Source organism: Athene cunicularia, assembly GCF_003259725.1.
Source record: "Athene cunicularia isolate RWA chromosome 1 unlocalized genomic scaffold, athCun1 chr1_part2, whole genome shotgun sequence".
In the NCBI taxonomy this organism is placed as follows: domain Eukaryota; kingdom Metazoa; phylum Chordata; class Aves; order Strigiformes; family Strigidae; genus Athene; species Athene cunicularia.
The window spans coordinates 67,259,903-67,281,154 of NW_020799092.1; the positions used below are offsets into that span (position 1 = coordinate 67,259,903).

General features: G+C 36.7%; 1 protein-coding gene across 2 annotated transcripts in view; it reads left to right on the forward strand.

Moving 5' to 3' along the window:
• The window catches only part of LRRK2 (leucine rich repeat kinase 2), an 83,441-nt gene that overhangs the window by 41,364 nt on the left and 20,825 nt on the right, over window positions 1-21,252 (forward strand). For both annotated transcript variants that reach the window (XR_003399826.1, XM_026862362.1), the window contains exons 30-48: window positions 1,846-2,047; window positions 2,660-2,748; window positions 3,602-3,789; window positions 4,732-4,886; window positions 5,893-6,039; window positions 6,187-6,378; window positions 7,094-7,240; window positions 7,558-7,658; window positions 7,832-8,022; window positions 8,707-8,867; window positions 9,670-9,840; window positions 11,642-11,742; window positions 12,406-12,600; window positions 13,601-13,794; window positions 14,089-14,161; window positions 14,725-14,909; window positions 16,305-16,457; window positions 17,212-17,420; window positions 20,618-20,692. Coding sequence is in view for 1 of the 2 variants with exons in the window: in XM_026862362.1 (XP_026718163.1) it covers window positions 1,846-2,047; window positions 2,660-2,748; window positions 3,602-3,789; window positions 4,732-4,886; window positions 5,893-6,039; window positions 6,187-6,378; window positions 7,094-7,240; window positions 7,558-7,658; window positions 7,832-8,022; window positions 8,707-8,867; window positions 9,670-9,840; window positions 11,642-11,742; window positions 12,406-12,600; window positions 13,601-13,794; window positions 14,089-14,161; window positions 14,725-14,909; window positions 16,305-16,457; window positions 17,212-17,420; window positions 20,618-20,692 (2,929 nt within the window). In the remaining variant the exon portion in view is untranslated. The remainder of the gene's footprint in view (window positions 1-1,845; window positions 2,048-2,659; window positions 2,749-3,601; window positions 3,790-4,731; window positions 4,887-5,892; window positions 6,040-6,186; window positions 6,379-7,093; window positions 7,241-7,557; window positions 7,659-7,831; window positions 8,023-8,706; window positions 8,868-9,669; window positions 9,841-11,641; window positions 11,743-12,405; window positions 12,601-13,600; window positions 13,795-14,088; window positions 14,162-14,724; window positions 14,910-16,304; window positions 16,458-17,211; window positions 17,421-20,617; window positions 20,693-21,252) is intronic.

A 21,252-nucleotide genomic window follows, 5' to 3' on the forward strand; every position in this document is an offset into this window, starting at 1 on the left:
CAACATAGAATTGCAGTAGTAAGTAGTACAATATTTCTGGAGACCAGGAAGTAAGATTTTGTGATTTCTAAAAGCCACCTAATTCTCCATTTACTGATTTCTTTTTACATAGTGTGAAACTATTCCTAGAAAGAGGAAAGTGAATTAAAGCAGGAAAAGAAGACCCTTTGGACTGAACGATTCTCCTGAATTGGAGAATCTGCACTCATAGTTCTGTTGTCTCCTAAGTCATCCCTACCCCTCATTCCCTTCTATCTCCTTAGCCACAGCATGAAGCTCTTAAGTGTGAATGACAAGCATGAAGAGCCGAGCCTAGCCCAGCCATGGAGCTTATAGAAAGACAGGACCCAATCTGTAGCAAAAATGTATACACAATTTTTTTTTTTCGTTTATACAATATCAATCATGTATAGAGTCATAACACATTCAAGAGAAAAGGTGATGACATGTCCTACTGAAGTTAGTGGTAGAACTTCATAAATCATAGCAGAGCCCAAATTTCCTCTGAATTACTGCTCAGAAGATTTTATAGAGCAAATGCTGTGTTGATGACCAGCCTTACACTGGTGGTGTTACAGAGGAGGGAAAAAGTGCACATATCTCTTGTTTCTCTCTCAGGAACTACCATCTTAACTACACCTGTAATCTGTCTAACTTCATTCCACCAGTGGTAAATGGCAGTGAGGTGGCCTGTTCAGGTGCAGTAGATTAATTCCACTTCCTATAGATCGAGTAGGCATGAATAGAGCTGGTGTTTGCAAAGGTATATGTAGCCCTGTATCTCGCCATTCTTCAACACTCAGAAGTTCTGCTTTTTGAAAACATTTCACTTTTAGGTACCTAAAAATTCTTCCTGTAACATCCATGTCTCTTGTGACTATGACTTAAACTGATGTTTAAATTTTTACACAAATGTAAGGTAGCCCGAAGGAAATGAGATAGTTTTAGTTTCCATAAATAATGTAAACACTTTGTGAAAGGAGGTGTTACAAGTTACCTGCTTAGAAGTTAGACAAAGTGAGTTAAGTATTCAGCATTGTCACCAAGTGCTCTGAGTCTTTGAAATTACACAAGGTACTAATTACATTTTTGACACAAAAAATGCCACAGTGCATCAGTGTTTAACTTACTTGAGAGGAAGATTACAAACTAAAAATACAGTTTGGAAGTGTTGGGAAAATTATTTCCCATTTCTTAAAAAAATGACTAGCTCAGCACCCATGGAGAGTGAAAAGCCTGGTCGTGTGCTAGCTAATACCAAAGGTCACAGGATGTCTCCAGGAAGGAACTCAGGCTCAGGAAAAAGAGGCAAAGCACCCGACTCTGTTTCCTGTTACTAATGTGTCTAAATTTATTTCTTCCTCTCCTCTTTCCACTGACTGTCAGCAGTGGAGACTTTTAGTTGAGCTACTACCCTTTTCCCTGCAGTATAAAGATGTGTCTTTACAGATTACAAGAGGTATCATTTTTATTTATTCCTTTGCTTCTTGTCTTGTGTTAACCTGAAATGCATGACATCATCTGTTCATACAGTGAATATTTTCCTTTTATTTCAGAGCTTCTCCTTGAAAGTATGTCTTCTGAGAAGATATGATTTTTTTAATGTAAAATGGCAATATTTTCTTCTTTGAGTATTCCTTTATAGAAAGACATTCATATTATAATTCTGAAAGAAGAATTAGTTACATCTACCTTTCAGAAACCATGTTAGTCAATAAATGAGTGTTCTTGTTCCTTCTTGCTGCTACTGTTGAGTAGACATACCCACCTTACATCTTCGTTTTATTGTCTGCGTTTCACATGAATAAATGAATACATTTAAGATTATTATTCCTAATTACACAGATCAGAGATCAACCAGTGGTTGGTCAGCTAATTCCTGACAGCTACCTGGAGCTGGAGAAGAGAATTTTGCTGGAACGTAAAAATGTCCCCATTGAATTTCCTGTGATTGATCAGAAACGCTTACTGGAACTGGTACAAGAAAGCCAGTTACAATTGGATGAAAATGAACTCCCTCATGCGATTCATTTTCTGAATGAATCAGGTAAAATACTATCTTCAATGCATGTTTCATATCTGCAGGAGACAAACCTGTACACATTTTTAAATCTCACACAGGTTGCCATAGAGTGTTGAGCTGACATGTTAAACTTGGGTAACATTAGTTTGATAATCCACGTTGTTATGTTATAAAGGAATACCATGATATAAAGGATCACTACTGTAACAATTTATATCTCTTACCCCTCCCTAAAAATATAATTCATACCTGCTGGTTAGACAGCAGTTTCTGAAGAAAGATGCAATTGCTGTAATAGCTTGAATAGATTAGCAGTTAAATGAATAAATGTAACAGTTTATCTCAGTGTCGTACAGACTTCATAAGATTAAATAATAAACCACACAGAGCATAGCTGCTTGGCAAAAAAACCAAGTCAGATTACAAATCTGACAAAATATCTGAAAATCAAGGTAAAGCTGAACAAACAATGATTGCATTCTACTCTCCTGAAATATTGAGAAAAATTCAATCACTGTATTTATTATTCAAATTGCTTATGTCAAGACATAAGAAAACCATCCCAAAGTGGGTTGTTTACTTTGCTTAATACGGAGCTTGAGAAATGCATTGCTAATTACCATATTCTTTGCGCAGGTGTACTCCTTCATTTTCAAGACCCAGCATTACAGTTAAGAGACCTGTATTTTGTAGATCCTAAGTGGCTCTGTAAAATCATGGCACAGGTAAGGCTCTGATTACTTTCTGTATCTACATTCATGGAACTTTTTCCCCTGTTTGAAACCACTGTAATTTATCAGTGATTCTTCTTCACTTTTTTGTTACTGTTTCATGATCTAAAATTTTCTCAGGGCCAAGATTCATTTACCTGGCTCTTCCTGTTTCCTTTGATTTCTAGACAACTGTCTGTCTCAGTGCTTCTATGTCCTTACACTGTAATATCCAATATAATTTAAACTGCACTGGATACAAGAATACATGTAGAACAGCAAAACCCCAAGGATGCAAAGTAATCCTTCAATATGTTGTGATAGGTTGAGATGAAAGCTGGAATTTTGGATTAAAGTATGGGGGAAGAAGGGTCATTGTATGCTTGATGCTTAATGGCAGAGTGATATGGATTCACATGTTGGGACGGGAGAGTAGCAGACTCATTGCTTAAGTGAAACGATCGTTGAAATGTTGATCTAGAAACACTCTCAAAATTTTTAATATATAGTATTTCCTGACCTCTGAAACTTTACCTTTCATTCAGTGTAGGAAATGGGATGGCAAAAATGTAAATTTGAGCCTTTAAAACTGATGGGATTAAAACTGAGAAAAGACCAAGAAGATTACAACACACAGTGAAAGCTACTGAAAGAATGGTAGCACAGGAATGGCTTGGATGGGTTAAATTTTTTCATTGCTGCCTTCTTGCTGGCTAGCATTATGGAAATGTTTGGTTTCACTGTGAAATGGAGTCCATTTTACCCCCCTAAAATAATAGGCTACCATATATTTCAGGGAGCAGAGCTTGCCAGGAAAATGCAATCTAATGAGGACTGTGCACCTGACATTGTTTTACTTTTTTGAAAGATTCTGACGGTGAAAGTGGAAGGCTGTTCTAATTATCCTAAGGGAATTGTAAAGCGTTCAGATGTGGAAAAATTCCTTTTAAAGAAGAGCAAGTTTCCTAAGATCTACATGTCACAATACTTTAAACTTCTAGAAAAGTTTCAGATTGCTTTGCCATTAGGGGAGGATCAACTGCTAATCCCAAGCAGGTAAGCAAAGAGCTAAACCCACAAATGACAACCATAGAGAGATCGATCAAAATGAAAACTTCCCATCAGGCTAACTAGTTTGACTGATCATCAAAGCAGTTTGGTATATGAAAACATGATATATACTTAGTACACTAGATTTTAGTAAATGCTTTCAGAGACACGTTAAACTGATTTTGTAGCAGATAAAGCTTACATCATTTTAATGTGGTGGGTAAGTGGAATCTATAAATGATAAAATGCTTTATGATGATAATATTTCTTTTATAGTTACCACACTTTGAGACGACAGCAGGAAGATTATAATTTAGCTTTACATTGTGGTGTGCCAACATTACAGATATTTATTGCAATACAAAAGATAACCATGAATTCTGTAGCCTCTTTGCTTGGAGTAAGAACCACAGCCAAGTTAGTCAGAGGCAGTATCTCCTCCAAAGAGTCTAGTTATTAAAGGTGGTGAAAAAAAAAAAAAAAAAAGTGTTAATGACTTTGAATGTGGTCTTTTTGCTTTATCTGAAGCAGGTAACACAGTTTCTCTGCCTCAATTACAGATTTCCCTCATGTGTTTAATAATGGTTATGTTGCTTAATGGAGAGTGTGTTGCATGTTTGCATTGATTAGAGTTTCTACATTCTTCAAAGTCCTGGGATAGGAAGATTTTATCTGAATATCCTACCTGCCTTATATGTGCCCCAGGTTTTTCTCACATTTACATTTAATATCTGATGATTCTTAGTGAGGTTCTGTTGGTTTTAAATTACAGCAGAAATTCACTTTAGCCCAAATAAGCACAATAAGCAAATACACCATCTGTCTGCTCCCTGATCATTTGAATCATCATTCATTAATAAATAATGCATTTTACATAATAAATAATGTATGTTATCAGTTTGGATAAAGTATGTCATTACAGATTGCCTAATATTTCTATTCTTTCAGTTTGTCTGATCACAGACCTGTCATAGAGCTTCCCCACTGTGAAAACTCGGAAATTATCATCAGGCTTTATGAGATGCCATACTTTCCTATGGGATTTTGGTCCAGGCTGATCAACAGGTTGCTTGAAATATCACCTTACATGCTGTCAGGAAGAGGTACAAATCTTTTATCTTCAAAAGCAATAGTGAGCATGTTTGCTTTGAATGCCAACACCTGGATGTTAATGCTCTAATCCCCAAATCTTTAGCTATTTTCTGGCCACTTCACAAATGCGGGGAAAAGAGCAGTTGTCATTTTTGTAATTTAGAAATATCCAGGAACAGACAATGCCTGACATTTACAGTGGCATGCAAAAGAAAATGAAGGTTGTAAGCAGCCTATTTCTCTCCTTCACATGCTAGAAATGGAGCAAATCTTTATGCAGTATTTCCATTCACTTCTACAAAGAATACAGGAATGGATGTCTTCCACAGAGAAAACCAAACAGCTTTTCTTCAGTTTCATTGATTCTCCCTTTATGAAAGTCTAAAACCTTTGCTTTTATCAGAAGGGCAGGGGGGTCTTTAATTTTTTCCCAGTAATTCTGTGCTTTGACATGAGATCTATCTGCTGAACTTTGCAATTTCATTCATCCTCAGTTTTTTAATGTGTGGTTTATGAATACTGGTGAAAAGTATGAAAAATATGCATTCCTAATACTCTGCAAATATGATTTGTAACTGCCTGCTCTCCTGGCATTCAATTTCCTCCTGAGTATAGAATTCCAGTCATATCTTGCTATTTCATGAGTGTGTGATAGAAGGAAAATTTAAATCACTGACCTTTTTTCATATGTTGCTTAAGATACTCTGTGTTTGAATCTGAATGTACCTCAGCATTTCTGTAATCCCTACAGGCATCACCTGCTACATGACTTACCATCTGATTAAACATTTAGTTTGTGGATATGCCTTAGAGAACTGAACACCAGTTGACATATATTCAGCTTTTGTGGTGCTATTCTGACTGCAAAGTTGTAGCCTTTATTTTGTTTGTTATTTGGGTAGGCATAAACCTACAACCATCATTATATATTTAAAGTACCATGAACTATTCCGAATATTTTAAAATATTACATTCATATTGGAGATCAGATTTTTAATCTAATTTTGTATTTTCTAGAGCGAGCTCTTCGTCCTAATAGAATGTATTGGAGACAAGGCATCTACTTGAACTGGTCTCCTGAAGCTTATTGTCTAGTGGAATCAGCACTATTTGACAACAACCCAGATAGTTTTTTGAAAATTACGGCACCTTCTTGCAGAAAAGGTTAATTATTCCTGAGCCTGATTTTTGCTCCAGTTTGATTGCAGCTTGGCATTTTGGTTTGTTGTGCTTTTGCCTTTGGAATGCAGAGTTTAGCTTTGTAATTACAAGTATGGCAGACTGTAATTTCCCATTTCTATTTTCTTAAAGGGTGCATCCTTTTGGGGCAAGTTGTGGATCACATAGATTCTCTTATGGAAGAATGGTTTCCAGGTTTGCTGGATATAGATGTATGTGGTGAAGGAGAAACACTGTTGAAGAAATGGGCTCTGTACAGCTTTCAGGATGGTGAAGAACACCAAAAAATACTACTTGATGACTTACTTAAAAAAGCTGAAGAAGGTATATATTTATGCCATTTGTGAGTTATATGGAGGCAGATATGTAGATAAATATTATACGACGTCTGCTTTATAACATTTGCGTACTTCATGGTATTTAAAAATGTTCAATTTCTGTAAGAAATAATTACAGCATAAGTCAAAAGCTACTTGATCTTTTTTTTTTATATAAAAGCCATCTGTAGAATTATAGAATATGGGACAGCTTGCAGCTACTCTGTATAGTTGTGTATAAATGGCAATAACGAAAAGAATAGTTTTGTCATGATATCGGTAATGCAACTTCATTCATGGATCTGCAACCAGCACATAGTAAAACTGATAGTACATCTTTTGGTTGGACCATGTACAACAGTAAATTGAAAAGTAGTATTCAGGATGACATTCTACATAGTAACAAAATCCTTTTTATGGACAGAAAATTAATCTCTTGATTATTTTGATGTTGTTACATAGCAACTGTTGCTATCACATTTGGTTGGTACATATACAGAACCTTGAAAATACTTAAATGTAATACTTACATGTAAATGGAATGCCAATTAGTGTTCTGTTCCATATGGATATGTATGTATATTTATGTGTTTATATACACACACATATGAATTAAATTTAAGGTACATTGATCATATGCACTCACAGAGACCCCTATACCTTTCAGTGCCTTTTTTTTTTTTTTTTTTTTTTTTTAAAATCGTCTCATTTGTTTTTCTTAGGTGATCTTTTGGTAAATCCAGATCAACCAAGACATACCATTCCAATAGCTCAGATTGCTCCTGATCTGATATTGGCTGATTTGCCTAGAAATATTATGTTGAACAATGATGACCTGGAATTTGATGAAGCTCCTGAATTTCTCTTAGGTAAGCATTATTTTGTAGGGTTTTTTTACAGAGCTTGTGTAAATAAATCTATTGAAGTCAGTTCTGCAACACATGGAGAACATTTTAGAGATTTGTTTTCTGTGTATGTATTTTTTAAGGTATTCTGAATTTCAGGTTATTAAGTTTTGAATTTTCCATTAACTTGTATGCTGGGACACTGTTTTTTATGCGTTTAGATTACTGATCATTTAGTAGATGATCCACATAGTTTAAAATTGGACCCTTTCAGCTGTTTTTTAAGAAAAGGTTGATAGCCCTTTGTTTTTAATATTCTTCTCAATTTTATCATTGAAAAGGTGATGGTGGGTTTGGATCTGTGTACCGTGCATCCTATGGTGGAGAAGAAGTTGCAGTAAAGATTTTCAATAAACATACTTCCCTCAGGCTCCTAAGACAAGTAAGAAATATTGCCTTTTTTCTGTAGTGCTGCTCTTGGAATACCAGCCCTACTGAAGAGGTTAAAAAGTTTAAGTAAATTGCAAAACTTCACTCCAAAACATTTCTGAGTTTACTTCAGATCTACAAAGTTTATGCTATTTGCAGTTTTTAATCTGATTTTGCAATTTACAGGAGCTTGCAGTGCTTTGTCACCTCCACCACCCCAGTTTAGTGTCTCTGCTGGCTGCTGCAATCCGTCCCCGGATGCTGGTGATGGAATTAGCCCTTAAAGGATCTCTCGATCGATTGCTCCAACAAGACAATGCAAGTTTAACTAGAACCCTTCAGCACAGGATAGCTCTACATGTAGCTGATGGCTTAAGGTAAATGTGACTTCCACATTGCTGTAAAAAAAGGATACAGCTGCAACTAGGATATACTGCAAATCAAAAGCTTATATTTTCTTATATCTCAAGCAGAATATCCCCTGGGTCAGACAAGTGCTTGTATTTTTATAATTGATTAGCTGATATATATCACAAACTTCTGTTACCTGTCTTTTTCTGCTAAAAAGTGCCACTCATGTAAGTAGAGAAATAGCAAGAGCTCTGGGTGGAATTTCTATGTGGCTGTTGATTTCTTATTTAAAATGTCAAATACATTAATTCATTTAATTAATTAAGCATTTTTAAAGTTCTGAAAGTCCATGAATGTCCTCAGGAGCTATTGAAGTGTGAGTGTAAAATGATAAAACCTGCAAAGGAACTCGGGGACCAATGAAGCTTAAACTTCTAAGATTCAGTTTTCAAACTGCCAATGACCCTTCAGATAAGACTTGGTACTAAAACGCTGCAACGCTTATGTGCCAGTCAGTAGGATTTCAGAACAATTCTAAAGTCAGTATCCAGTAAGGCAGTGTCATGTTGATAATGCTTGACTTTTTTTTAACACAATATTTAACATTTGAAAGCATGTTTTACTCTTGCAGGACTAATGCATTCAGTGTGTGTGAATAGATGCATGCCTGAATTATTAATGCTTTCAATAAATACGTTTTTGATTAACAGGTACCTGCATTCAGCAATGATCATCTACCGTGATTTAAAGCCTCACAATGTGTTGCTCTTTACCTTATATCCTAATTCAGCTGTTATTGCAAAAATTGCTGACTATGGTATTGCCCAGTATTGTTGCCGAATGGGAATAAAAACCTCTGAAGGCACACCAGGTATGGAAAAATGCTGCACTATGCCAAAAATTAGCTAAAATGTTTTTTATGTAGTCTGTAAGTAGTAACTCACATCTATACTGTACTCAATACTAGAAAATGTAGTCCTGGTGGTGTTATAAGTTGTGATGCCAGATTTAATCCTCTTGGCCTATCTTTCTACTCATGTTTAAACCCATTTTAGAAGAATCAAGGACTATACTAAAGGTTTTAAAAGAAAAGTAATTAAATTACATGCATTCTTTGTAATTTTTTGCTGTCTTGTTTTAATATGGTTATCATGATATTGAAATTATACTGCTAAAATTGTTTGTTGATTTAATTTTCAGTAATGGTCAGGTAGGTCTTGATTTTTTTTTTTTTAAGTCAATAAATAACGTCACTGTTCCCTGACTTTAGAGAGAGCATATTAACATCCATTTTAAAGCACTGGACAATTTAATTTGAAAAAGTGCATTTAGGTATTGGAAATTGTACATGAGGGTGTGACTTTAAGTGTGAATGGCCTTTCAGTAAAGACTGCAGACTTGCCCTTCATTTTCAGTATTCAATGATAAATGAATTCTTTTATGTGTAATGGTGCAAGAGCTCCGTAACTGATGTATTGTCCCCTTCCTTTATACTCATTACTGATATTTTTGGAGGTCTGCCACATGCAAACTATTGCAAGCCCAGAAATAGTGGTTGCCATTTTTGGTTTACTTCCTGTGACATTTTCATCAGTAAGTGTTTGCTCTTAAAAGGATAAAGATGGCTGCTTCTTGGTATGAATCATAACTATTAATGAATGATTTATTTGCAGGATTTAGAGCACCGGAGGTGGCCAGAGGAAATGTTATTTACAATCAGCAAGCTGATGTTTATTCATTTGGCTTGCTGCTTTATGACATTTTAACAGGAGGAGGTAGAATAATGGAAGGCTTGAAGTTTCCAAATGAATTTGATGAATTAGCAATACAAGGAAAGTTACCAGGTATGCCTTGTTTCTTCTGATTTTAACATGAAAGTGGATCATGTGTCCTGCCTCCTCCAAAAATAACACCTCTCATGTTTTGTGTTGTATCTGACATTGATCAGAGGAGGAGACTAAATAATAGCAGTTTTTAGAAGGTTCTCCTAATTCCATAAGGTCTTGAAATAATGAGAAATAGGCATATATTCAACATCACATTGGTTTTAATTTCATTGCAATTTCAAGGGATCTAATAACTGATTCACTTTATAAAGAAATAGAGGGTTTGTATACTTGGGACTTTGTCCAAACCTAGCTAATGTTCCTGAAAGTACCATCTTATACCATGTCTGGACTTGACCCTTACATATTAATGCAATAATGCATATCATGCACTAACATAAACACAATTCCACTTCCATTCCATTACTGAGAAGCCACATACCTTAAAATCTTTAAAAAAAAAAAAAAAAAGAAAGGAAAAAAAAAAGTGCCATTGCCTTAAAAGAGCAGCCACCCCTAAAGGTTTTTAATAGGAATTCCCTTTTAACTTGTCAAGAGTGTGCAGTCTCATCCCAGCTATGTAACATTCTTCATATTCCATCTGCATTACAATCTGTAGTTGTTGGCTGCTGGAAGGAAGATTAAATAGGCTATCAGGCTAGACGTGATGTAGTCAGCTGGACGATGTAAGTCAGTATTTGGCAACTTCTGTCTAAAGAGCTGTTTTATCGTACTACAAGCTCAATGTGTGACGTTCTTATTTATTGCCCTGCAGTAGTGGAAATACTCATGAAACATTCTTTAAGACTGAAAAGTCAGTCCAGCTAGCAAAGGGCAGCAACCATACCACTTAATATGGCATGGCTTCTCCATTAGGAGAGACAGAGAATTCATACATTTTTTTACTCCTTAAGGAAAGTAGTCCAATTCATAGCTCAAGACAGTTTAAACCCCCTCCCTGAAGAGGCCATCCCAAGAAGTGATGACTGAGTATCTCTTGAGTGCCACTGTCCATTTGAGTGTTTTCTGTATTATGAGCCCTATGAAATAATCAGAAGTATTAGTTTCTGGAGAGAGTACAGTTCCATCTATGCACATGCTCATTATTTATATATTTCCACCAAAAAAGGGGCTGGATGCGCTCACAGGTAAACAGTGCGTATCATTTGGTGAACAGAGTATGTTCATTTGCAAGTATCTGTCTAATGCAGGACTGGAATATCTGCTCTAGTTTATGATAAACTAAAAGGAAAAGCAATATAGGCACCATTACTTATGATCAGCACCTATAGTTATAAATATATATTCAGAGCTCTGAGTAGGAACTTCCATAGCTCATTAATGCTATATGGAATTGTTTATCTGTATTGCTATACATTTTATCAAATGTTCATCTATATTTCATATACTCTGCCAAACACAGAAGAATAAATGTGGAAAAAAAAGTTTCCAGGAATTGAAAAGACTTACAGACTGAAACGACATGCCTTGGAATGGTCATCATTAATCAAAACACAAGTCACAAAAAGCTGTGATTCAGTCCCAGATATAGGGACATTAAAGAAAAAGCAAAACCCATTTGCTTTAACTGCTTTTAATGAAAAGGCCTCTAGCTCTACCATTTCATGATCTAGCATTTAAAGGGAGATGAGAAATTCTAAGCTGTTAATGCTGACATTTTATATGTGTATGATACTTCTTTAGTCCAGCTCTGTAAGAAGGTAGATGAATTCATAAAATAAGAAGAAAGTTATTCAGAACTCTCAGTTCTGGGCTATGGTAAAGTCTGATTAAGAAGTTTTCTAATTTTACATTTTAGATCCTGTCAAAGAATATGGGTGTGCCCCCTGGCCTGAAGTTGAAAATTTAATTAAAAAGTGCTTGAAGGAAAACCCTCAGGAACGACCAACATCTTCCCAGGTATTACTTAATGTATTTATTTGTGGTTTTGTGATAGATAATACCATAAAATTGTTGGGCTTTCTAAAAAGGAATGAGACATTTAAGCTAGTAAGAGGCACAGGAGGTTTTTCTGTTCCTCTTTTCTGAAACTGAAACAGCCATGAACCATTGCCTGCTCTTGCCATCCAGGATAAACTGTTCCATTCAAATCTACCAACCATTTATTCTAGCCTGATGTTTTTCCCTGTGTCCCTGTACAGTGATTGTAGCAAAACAGGATTCAGATTACTTCACAGCTTTTACTAGAGCTATGGAAAAAGGACTTTGTTATACAGTATCAGTGCAGTTACCCTACACTGTTCCATGTGTGTGAGAGGAGGAACAGCAATGTGGATCTGAAACCCACTGTCTGTTATCGCACATCACAGTGCTCTTTGAAATGGGCAAAATTTTCAAACATGCCTTAACCCTATTGACTTCCTGAAATTTTAACAGAAAATTAAGAGTCAATGTAAAGTTGCTCAGTGCACAAAGGTTGCTCATTAATAATGGTAATGCAAATGAGCAGACCTGCTGAGATACTGTGTCCATATTCCATAAAACATTGTTATCCATTGCTTGTTATTTATCAATCTACAAGCCACTATTTTTACTATCTGCATGCTGTGGCTTTCTTTGTAGGTTTATGAGATCCTGAATTCTGCAGAGCTTATCTGTTTGATGAGGTATGTTTCAATACCCAGCACATCTACAGCAGAGTGCATGGTAGCTGCCAATCAGAGCTGCAAGAAGGCAGGAGTCTGGATAGGCAATGGGAACACAGAAAAAGCACAACTTTCGTTTGTGAACCTAAATACAGATGGACATACTTGTGAGGTATGTGGGACAGTTGTCATTTATTCCAGGTTTTTTGGCACCCATATTTCAGAAGAATTAATTGCATTTTAACAGCAGGATATTACTTCTGGAAAGCTAAGCTTTGAGAGAACAAAAATTGCTCATAAGTGAGTCATCATTTATTCATGAAATGAAGCAGAAAAGCAGTTGCTTTTTCCTCTCTTCCCCCTATCCAGCCTAAGCTTTCTTATAATACTGTCTTTCCACTACTGGGTTCATTTCTTACACTCAGATGGAAGCCATTTCTAGCATGGAGGCTAGAACAGGAGTAACAGTTATACAACCCTTCGTGTCTCTGCCTCCCTTAACGATCCAGCTGGTCTCCTAACAACTCCTCTCTTCCCATGGATGCCATCACCTTGTGCCACTTTGGGTCACCCTCCAGCTCTTTTAATTTGATTTTTGTACATCTCAGTTCTGTGTTGTCAGGAAAGGAAAAATGTTTTACCCAGGCTTGATGTGCTGTGATTAACATGTGTGCCAGAACTGAGTGACTCATCATCAAAGTTGTTTAAGTTATATTTCCATCTGCCATCTGTGGCCATGATACATTTGAATTGGTATCTTTGGTATAGATTATATGGTGCTTTTTCTAAGGCTAAAACAAGAAAAATATTAGACCAGTATTTGTATTGTTAACAATTAAACTGAATGTATATTGCAGTGTAGTTCATTTGCTTAATTCTCTGATGGCTTTGAGACTTTCATCAGAATAGGGTGAGAAATTTTTTTGCAGCATTCAGCTTAGATATTTTCCTATGTACTGTTTGAGGGGTCCTTCCCAACACTTTGAAGATAGATGGTGCAGTTGAAGGTGTATTCTGCTAATAGGGAATTAGATTTCTTAATGGGGAGATAAGGCCTTGGCTTTGTCCAGGGTCCAAGAAGCTTATACTTCATTTTTATTACCAGCAATTTACTAGCATTTAGCCTGACTGAAATCATAACCAGGTTGTTTTTCTTTTTTTTTCTGACTCAGGATATTGCAGATAGTAAAATTTTAAGTTTGGCCTTAGTGACCCTTTCTACTGAGAAGGAAAACTGGATTGTAGCAGGAACCCAGTCTGGTTCTCTGTGGGCACTTAACACAGAAGATGAGACAAGGAGGCATCGTCTGCAGAAAATGTCAGATTCCATCACTTGTTTATACTGTAATTCTCTTTCAAAGCAAAGGTATAAATGAATTTTAAATATTTTGGGTTTCATTTTGAAAATATGACTAAACAAAGATGATCAGAAAATAGCATCTGTACACTCATGCAGTTTTGTTTAGACAACTGCTTATTTTACCTGTATTTTCACTTAATTTTGCACCCAGTGTAGCTGGAGACTACATTCCTGACCAGGGATGTATGTATTTACTTTTAATGTTCAGTGAAACTCTTGAAATACCAGAGGCTACTCTTTTTTTTTTTTTTCTTACCTGATTAAGGCATTTCTAGAATTCATTCTTCTATTTTATTTCAGCAAACAGAAGACTTTCTTCTTGGTAGGCACTGCTGATGGCAAACTGGCAGTTTTTGAAGACAGAGCAGTAAAGGTAGACTTGTTCTTTGCTGTTTGTTCTATAAAATACTATTAGTAATATGTAAAGCAGCTACCAATAGTAGCTTTATTTCACGCAGCTTACTTTTTAATTGCTTCTCTAAAACTGAAAATAATTTTCTACTGCAGTCTTAGAGGAACTGCACACATTTTACAACATTTGTTTTAACAAATAGAGTTAGGAGGGGGAAATTATTTCTCATTTTAGGACTTTGAAAGGCCTGGCAAACTGACTAGAAGTGACATTGTTATCAAGAATATTCTAAGAGTTTTGATCTCCTTTATTTATTGCTGTTATAGCCCCTTTTTCTTTTCATTCACACTAAATTGTTGTAGAATAGGTACCTTCAAAAAGACAGTGTTTAGATTTTCTGTAGGTCAGAGTTCTGCTTACAGAACAGATAAAGAACAGTCTCTAACATTCTGGAAATACACCATAATGGTTCAGAAAATCTGGCTTTGTAATTTTAATTCAGCAGGCTGTGTGGCCTTGTTTTAACAGTTTCTGAATGTCTGTATATTCCATGTTTCTAATGAAAAGTATATTTTTTTTTGCAGTGTAAGGGTGCTACACCTTTGAAGATACTAACTATAGGAAATGTTAGCACACCACTGATGTGCTTAAATGAATCCTCATACTTATCTGAAAAAAATATAATCTGGGGAGGCTGTGGAACAAAGATCATCGCCTTAACTAGTGATTTCTCTGTTCAAAAGCTCATTGAAACAAAGACAAGTCAACTGTAAGTTTTTTTAATAAGTGATGTAGTTGGTTCTTTTTTTCATTTCCGATACTTTGATGTAATGTCTTCTTCTACAGCTCATTCTTTGAGTTTTTTTGTTTCCATTCTTTTCCTTCCATGGATGGAATACAACGTGCATTAAAATTAGATCAGTGAGTAGTATTTAAAGTAGTCATTGCTGCTTTTAAACAAGGGATATGCATTTCTAGTATATAAAGTATTTATAAAGTCAGTATCTATTCAGAAAATGTATAAATGCAACTGATCAGTTTTTCTCCACCAGTTGCCTTTGTCCAGGCCCTGTTTGCATTATTTAAAATTATACACATGTACTTAGCATTATATTTGTCCTTATATGTTTGTCAGTATGATATGTGTGTGTACCTTTGCCCTATATAGTTAAATCATGGATGACTGCTGACTTGTAATTATTTAGAAAACAGAGACTGCAGGTTTTGGAGTGTTTGATATAATTCTCACATGGGCAAACCCTGCTCTGAAGTTAAGGGGAGTTTTTCCTGAGCAGGGAAAAGAGGGTTTGATTTTATGCTAGTAGAGATTATTCTGGGAAATTAATTTGCTTTGGAAAATAATGTGTTAATATAAAGCAAGAAACTAAGACTTCAGTAAAATGGAGTTCAGTGACAAGATGCAGAATATGTCACAGGAATAACTTGAGCTTTGTGGTGGCAAAACTGTATATGATTTTGAAAATAAAAGTCAAAACCAAATAACATTAGGGAAAGTAGCAGTATTATTGAGTGTCTGCTATCAGGGGCCTGTGATTTTGAGGTGTTCTTCGAGATGATTTGAAGAGTCAGTGAAATAAGCTAATGCTGTTAATTCGCAGGGCCAATAATATTTTGATACATGTAGGCACAGATCTGGCATGATAGACAAATTCAGATGTAGAGGAAAACAGTCAAAAAGGCTGTCAGCTGAAGTGAAACGAGCAGAGCAGGGTGAACTAAATCTCACTGCTGCTTTTTAGGCTTAGTCATCTTTGTGTTGAGTGACCCTTTATGGTCTTGTGCACCCTGTGAGAACTATCGAAGGTCTCCAAACATTGAATGAGTGGCAGGAGAAAGGTGGAGCTTGCCCTGCTGTGATGTGAGCATATGTGATTTGAGCAGATAGATTGGAAAAGTTTTATTAATAGGTTTTGGGGATTGCTGCGCCTCCAAGAATATCATAAGCATAACTCCCTTACTGTGAGAATTTATGTCAAACTGTAGGAAGATTATAGCAAATCCTGCCAGTTGTATCCTAGCCCAGTTTGGTTTTAAGGCTGAAAGATTCTGTAAGAGTTAGAGGAAAGCTAACCCCACTCATAATAATCAAGTTTTTCTACTAGATATTTTCTGTGTATCTAACTGGTGTTCTTCTCTCTTCTAGGTTCTGTCATAATGCTTACAGTGATGCAAACATTATTTCAATAGCAACAGATAAATCCATCTACTTGGCAAAGAAAAACAGCCATTTTGTGGAAATCTGGGATAAGAAGACAGAAAAACTTTCTGAACTAATTGACTGTGCACATTTTCTTAAGTAAGTGTTTTATTTCAGATTGATCTCCCAATGCATAGAAAGCTGAATATCAGATTGCCTTCTCTAGCATGGTACGTAACCTGCTGGATGTAAAGGATTTGCCCAGTTCTTTGGGCAAATGTAGAATTCCTTTCTTCTCTTTTGGCCCAGAACTTCAGAATATCCCATGCAGAATCTCAATTTTTTAAGACCCTAATTACATTTCACAACTTCTCTATGATGTTGAGAAGATTCAGTTAACTCTGCTCAAGAAAGAAGAAATTCTTTTGCTGTCCTTCAGATACTAGTGCTTTTGCATCCAGTTACTTCCTGCATCCCCTGTATAAGAATGTCTTCTCTCTCCAGTGTGCAGATAGAGTAGAAGATCAGTTTTATTAACAGTGACAGTGATCTTCATTTGCATTTAAATTGTTCCTTTCCCTTAATGTGCCACATCCATTTCTTTTTCACGGTGAGGTTAGTAGCAGCTCTAGGTGTGCTCCTTTGCTTTGCAGTGATATTATCCTTCTGCAGAGCAGGAGGGAACAGAGGAGTATACCTGCCTCCTGTTTAAAGGCCTTTTGACCAGCTGGGTCTTAGAAGTTCAGTATGTTTCATCCCAGTTTGTTTCAAGTCAGTCAGTTGATTAGAGTGAGAATTTTGTGGCTTGGCTTGATGAATGATTGTTTAGAAGGCTGGTATTGAGAGATTTGTTTTAGTAGTTGTGGAATAGTGTGCCACCAAATTTTAATACAAATTCTCTCCATACTTGCAGAGACAAAGTGGTAAAACTAAATAAGGAATCAAAACATAAACTGGCTTACGCTGGAAGAGTGAAGACAATTTGCCTGCAGAAGAATACTGCCCTGTGGATAGGGACCGGTGGAGGACATATCTTGCTGCTTGATTTATCAACACGTCGTCCTGTACGAGTTATAGACAACTTTTGTGATTCTGTTAGAGTCATGATAACAGCTCAGCTAGGTAAGTAAAACCATCAAATGATGAGTACTTTGAAATCAGAGCAAAGTTTAGGATTGCTGTGTCCTGTATGACATGATGTTCCAGGAACAGATTAGTATTTTCCATGTTTTTTTCATTCATTCTATTGCGCTTCTGTCATCTTCAGGCACTCTGGTGTTAGCTGGATACCAGCAGGCTGTCATACCTGTGCCCACATCAAACAGCAGCTCTTCCCTGGCTTGTCGCTGATCAGCACATGAACACACTCCACCTTCATTGCGTCCTTGTGCCATCAGCACAGCTCTCACCATCTTCTGTCTGATAGTCTTCACCTTGTCTGCCTGTGTTCTTCCTCCACCTTAAGTTTTACAATTCAGGCTTCTCTTTCTGTGGAGCTTGTTAGGTTTTAGTAATTTTTCCTTATTTGCTTATTGCCTTGTTTTCTTCTCCCATCCTTATTCAGGAGTGGTTCTTTTAGGTTTGCGTCACAGGCAGATCACAGCAAAGCTGGGGAAGTGCTACACACTTGAACTCAGGGTGCAGATTTGTACATATGTGCTGTTCCTGTCACCAGGGCCAGTTGTTTCAAGCTACTGTTGGAAGATAGTAGTTGTGGGTTTTCAGTGGTAATTACAAACAACTGGAGTAGCATAGTTGAGTATGTGGCACTTCTTGGCTGCTGTAACTTCCTTCACCTGTAAACTTTCCTGAATCTCTCCCCAGAACTCAAGAGTTCATTGGACTGCAGTGGTACACTCAAAATACACATTACTTCAAAAAGTACTCTGTGGCACAACATGTGGCTTCCCATTGCCTTCCACTGTGTTTTGAAAAAACCTTGTCAGTGTGATTTAAAGTGCGTTTGCTATCAAAAGACGACTCCGAAGCTGTTGTTGGGCACTCAGAAACACACTGTAATCCTGCTAGCAAACTTCATAGTTGCAGGCTGTGGATGTTTTCTCATTACCATCACGAACTTAATTTGTGGCTGTTTTTTCCTCTCTGGCACCAGAAGTATCCACAGACTACAGTTAGCTCATAGTGCTGATAGTGTTGTATGAGCCAAAAGAACTCCATCTTCCTCTGACTTGCCTTTGCCTGAGACAGCAAGTTTGTAGAGTCTATTCAGTCCTCAGCTGTTAAGAGTGCCAGCTATAGAGTCCAGATTCACTAGAACAGCATTTTCATTCCTCCTTGTCCTGATAGCTACAATATTAGTACTATAAAGGGCCATTTTATTTTTAGCTTTTTGTAAATAAGTTACTATGAAAACAAAATTTCTGCCTCACTTATTACTGTCACTGATAGGGGAAGTATATTGTATAGAATAATACAGCGTGATTTAAAAAGTCTTGAGTCTCATACTCTTTGTTTCTAGCCACCTCAATATTTTTAATCAATATTTTATGTATAGAAAAGTTAATACTTCAGGAGGAAGAGTTTAGCTGCATTTGCACAAATCTCAAGAATGTCAAGTAAGAGTGATACATGCAGTTTGATGTGTACTCTTTTTTTTATCATCTTTTCCCAGCAATTATTTATAAGGGTTGAGTTTTTTCCTAAGTTCCAGGACTTTGTTTCTACTGGGATTTTCACAGAATCAGTGAAAATGGCACTGAGGCTGCTGAGTAGTAATAGTAATGCATTTCTTGTGTGAAATGAGAGAAGATAGAGGGAAATATTTTTGTATTTAATAGTTTCATTTAAGATTAAAATATATAGTGTCAATCAGATGTAAATATTTCAGGGAAAATAGATTGCCAGACTTTGAGACATCAATTTTATCTGTAGTTCATATATGAATATGGAAATATAATGTCTTTTTCTAATTCTCTCACCTAACACACTGAGGTATAATAGACATGAGTCTTACCATAGAGAATGAATTATATGTAAATCTGTAGTTCATTTTGCAAGTGAAAATTTTGACTTCTATATATAAGAAAGGAACCTAGTTTGAGTAAGAAACATTATACTTAAGTTCCAATGACTTTGGTAAGGTGTATGGATAGGACTGATTGCAGAAAAAATTAAAGTGATGAAAAATCTGAGCATGAAACGTGTATGGTTCCAACCCACCCCATCTGCCATAAGCAGATTTACATCAATATCAAAGGAGAATATACTGCAGATCTTCACAGGGCACCAAAAATCTCTCTCTACCTGGGGGACCCACTAGAAACATTTGACAATTAAGAAGGAACAAATCATGGAGGTGGGGGACAGTGCAGTGTGGTCACACAAAACTTCCAGGACTGTGGCTTTCACAGTAAGCCATGCTCCAGTCTGTTTATACCCCAGAAACTGAGCCTCTCCTCATCTTTTCCCTGGGGGAGTGTGTAAGACTTCATGTATGAAGAGGTGTGGGGCGCAGTGCTGTGGCTGGGGTGTCTGCAGACAGAGGGCTGTCCTTTCCCTGGCCTGAGCCGTGACCCAGATACGTTGGCTGGGTCCTGTATTCCTCTGCTAGCCTACAGCCAAGGGCTCACTGCCCTCATTGTGCTGCCAGTAGGACAGGGAGCTGCTGTGGCAGGAGAACATGTAACAGCTTCCATCTGTCTTGCAAGACATTTGTAAATGTGTCTTGTCGGGAATAAGCAGGAAGTTGATGCAGAAATACTGGCACGTTCAACTTATCCCTCTGTGATCCAACCACTCCGATCTTCCTAGCATCTTTTTGCATTATCCAGTAGGCACCTTCCTATGATCCATCCTCTATTTCTACCTCCCCGTTAACTCTCCTTACACACCTCCATGCCATCATTGTGGTTCAGAACACTTTCAATTAGTCTGTATCACATTTCGTTGTTTTGGCTTTTTCATAACCAAACTGATTACTGGCACTTTCTGATTCTGCTGTGCACTGGGACTTCATTTGGAGCCCATCCCTTCACTGTGACATCAGTTCCCCGTGACCCTGCTGCCTCTGCTTATGGTATATAATAGGGTGCTTTGTTCTCAGGCCTGTTCAACAGGCTGGCCAGCTGATCCAGTGCTTACGCCTTTGAACCCTGATAAACCCCTACATTAAATGGAGATGTGAACCATATTGTTTTCATGTCTGGGTTTTTCATGGTTAATGATTTTGAATAAAAGCTCCAGTTGACTGAACTCTGCTTTCTGTCCTCTTAGTGGCATGATGTCATCTACTCTTTCTGTCCTTAAATTACAAAGTTCCCATTAAAATTAAAATGTGACATTTTATTTCTTTGAAAAAGGGAGTCTCAGGAATGCGGTCCTGGTTTTGGGATATTGCTATAAAAGTGACACCGAGGACAACAAATATCACAAAGGTACCTGAACTGTGGTTTATTAATTTGCATTATCAGTGGAGTACACACTATTATGCTTGACTACCCATTGAGAGTGGAGAGTTGATGAACATAATTTGATATAATTTTACTGAAACATCATTAATACTTTTTGTTGTCTTTTGCATTTCTGGGCTCTATACAAACAGTAACTTCCAAAAATGCATCAGAGGAAGCCTCTATTTGAAGTATATAACAAAATTCACTGGAAAACTGTATTTGAAGAGTAAATGTCATTGTCTAATTGGAGAATGTATCAAAAGAATTTCCACAGGGGTCTGAGCTAGGCCAGGATTCCTCAGTGTTTTCATGAATGATGTGGATGAAGGAATAGTGAATGTGCTTTTCAGATTTGCAGTCAATTCTCAGTTAAGACAAAACCACAAGCACACTGGAGGGCAGGATTAGAATTCAAAATGACCTTGACAAATAGAACAAATGGTCTGGAAGGAAATAAGATACAATTCAGTAAGGACCAATGCAAGACCTTTTACTTAGTTAGGAATGATCCCTTGTACTAACATGAGGAAATGATCAGCTTA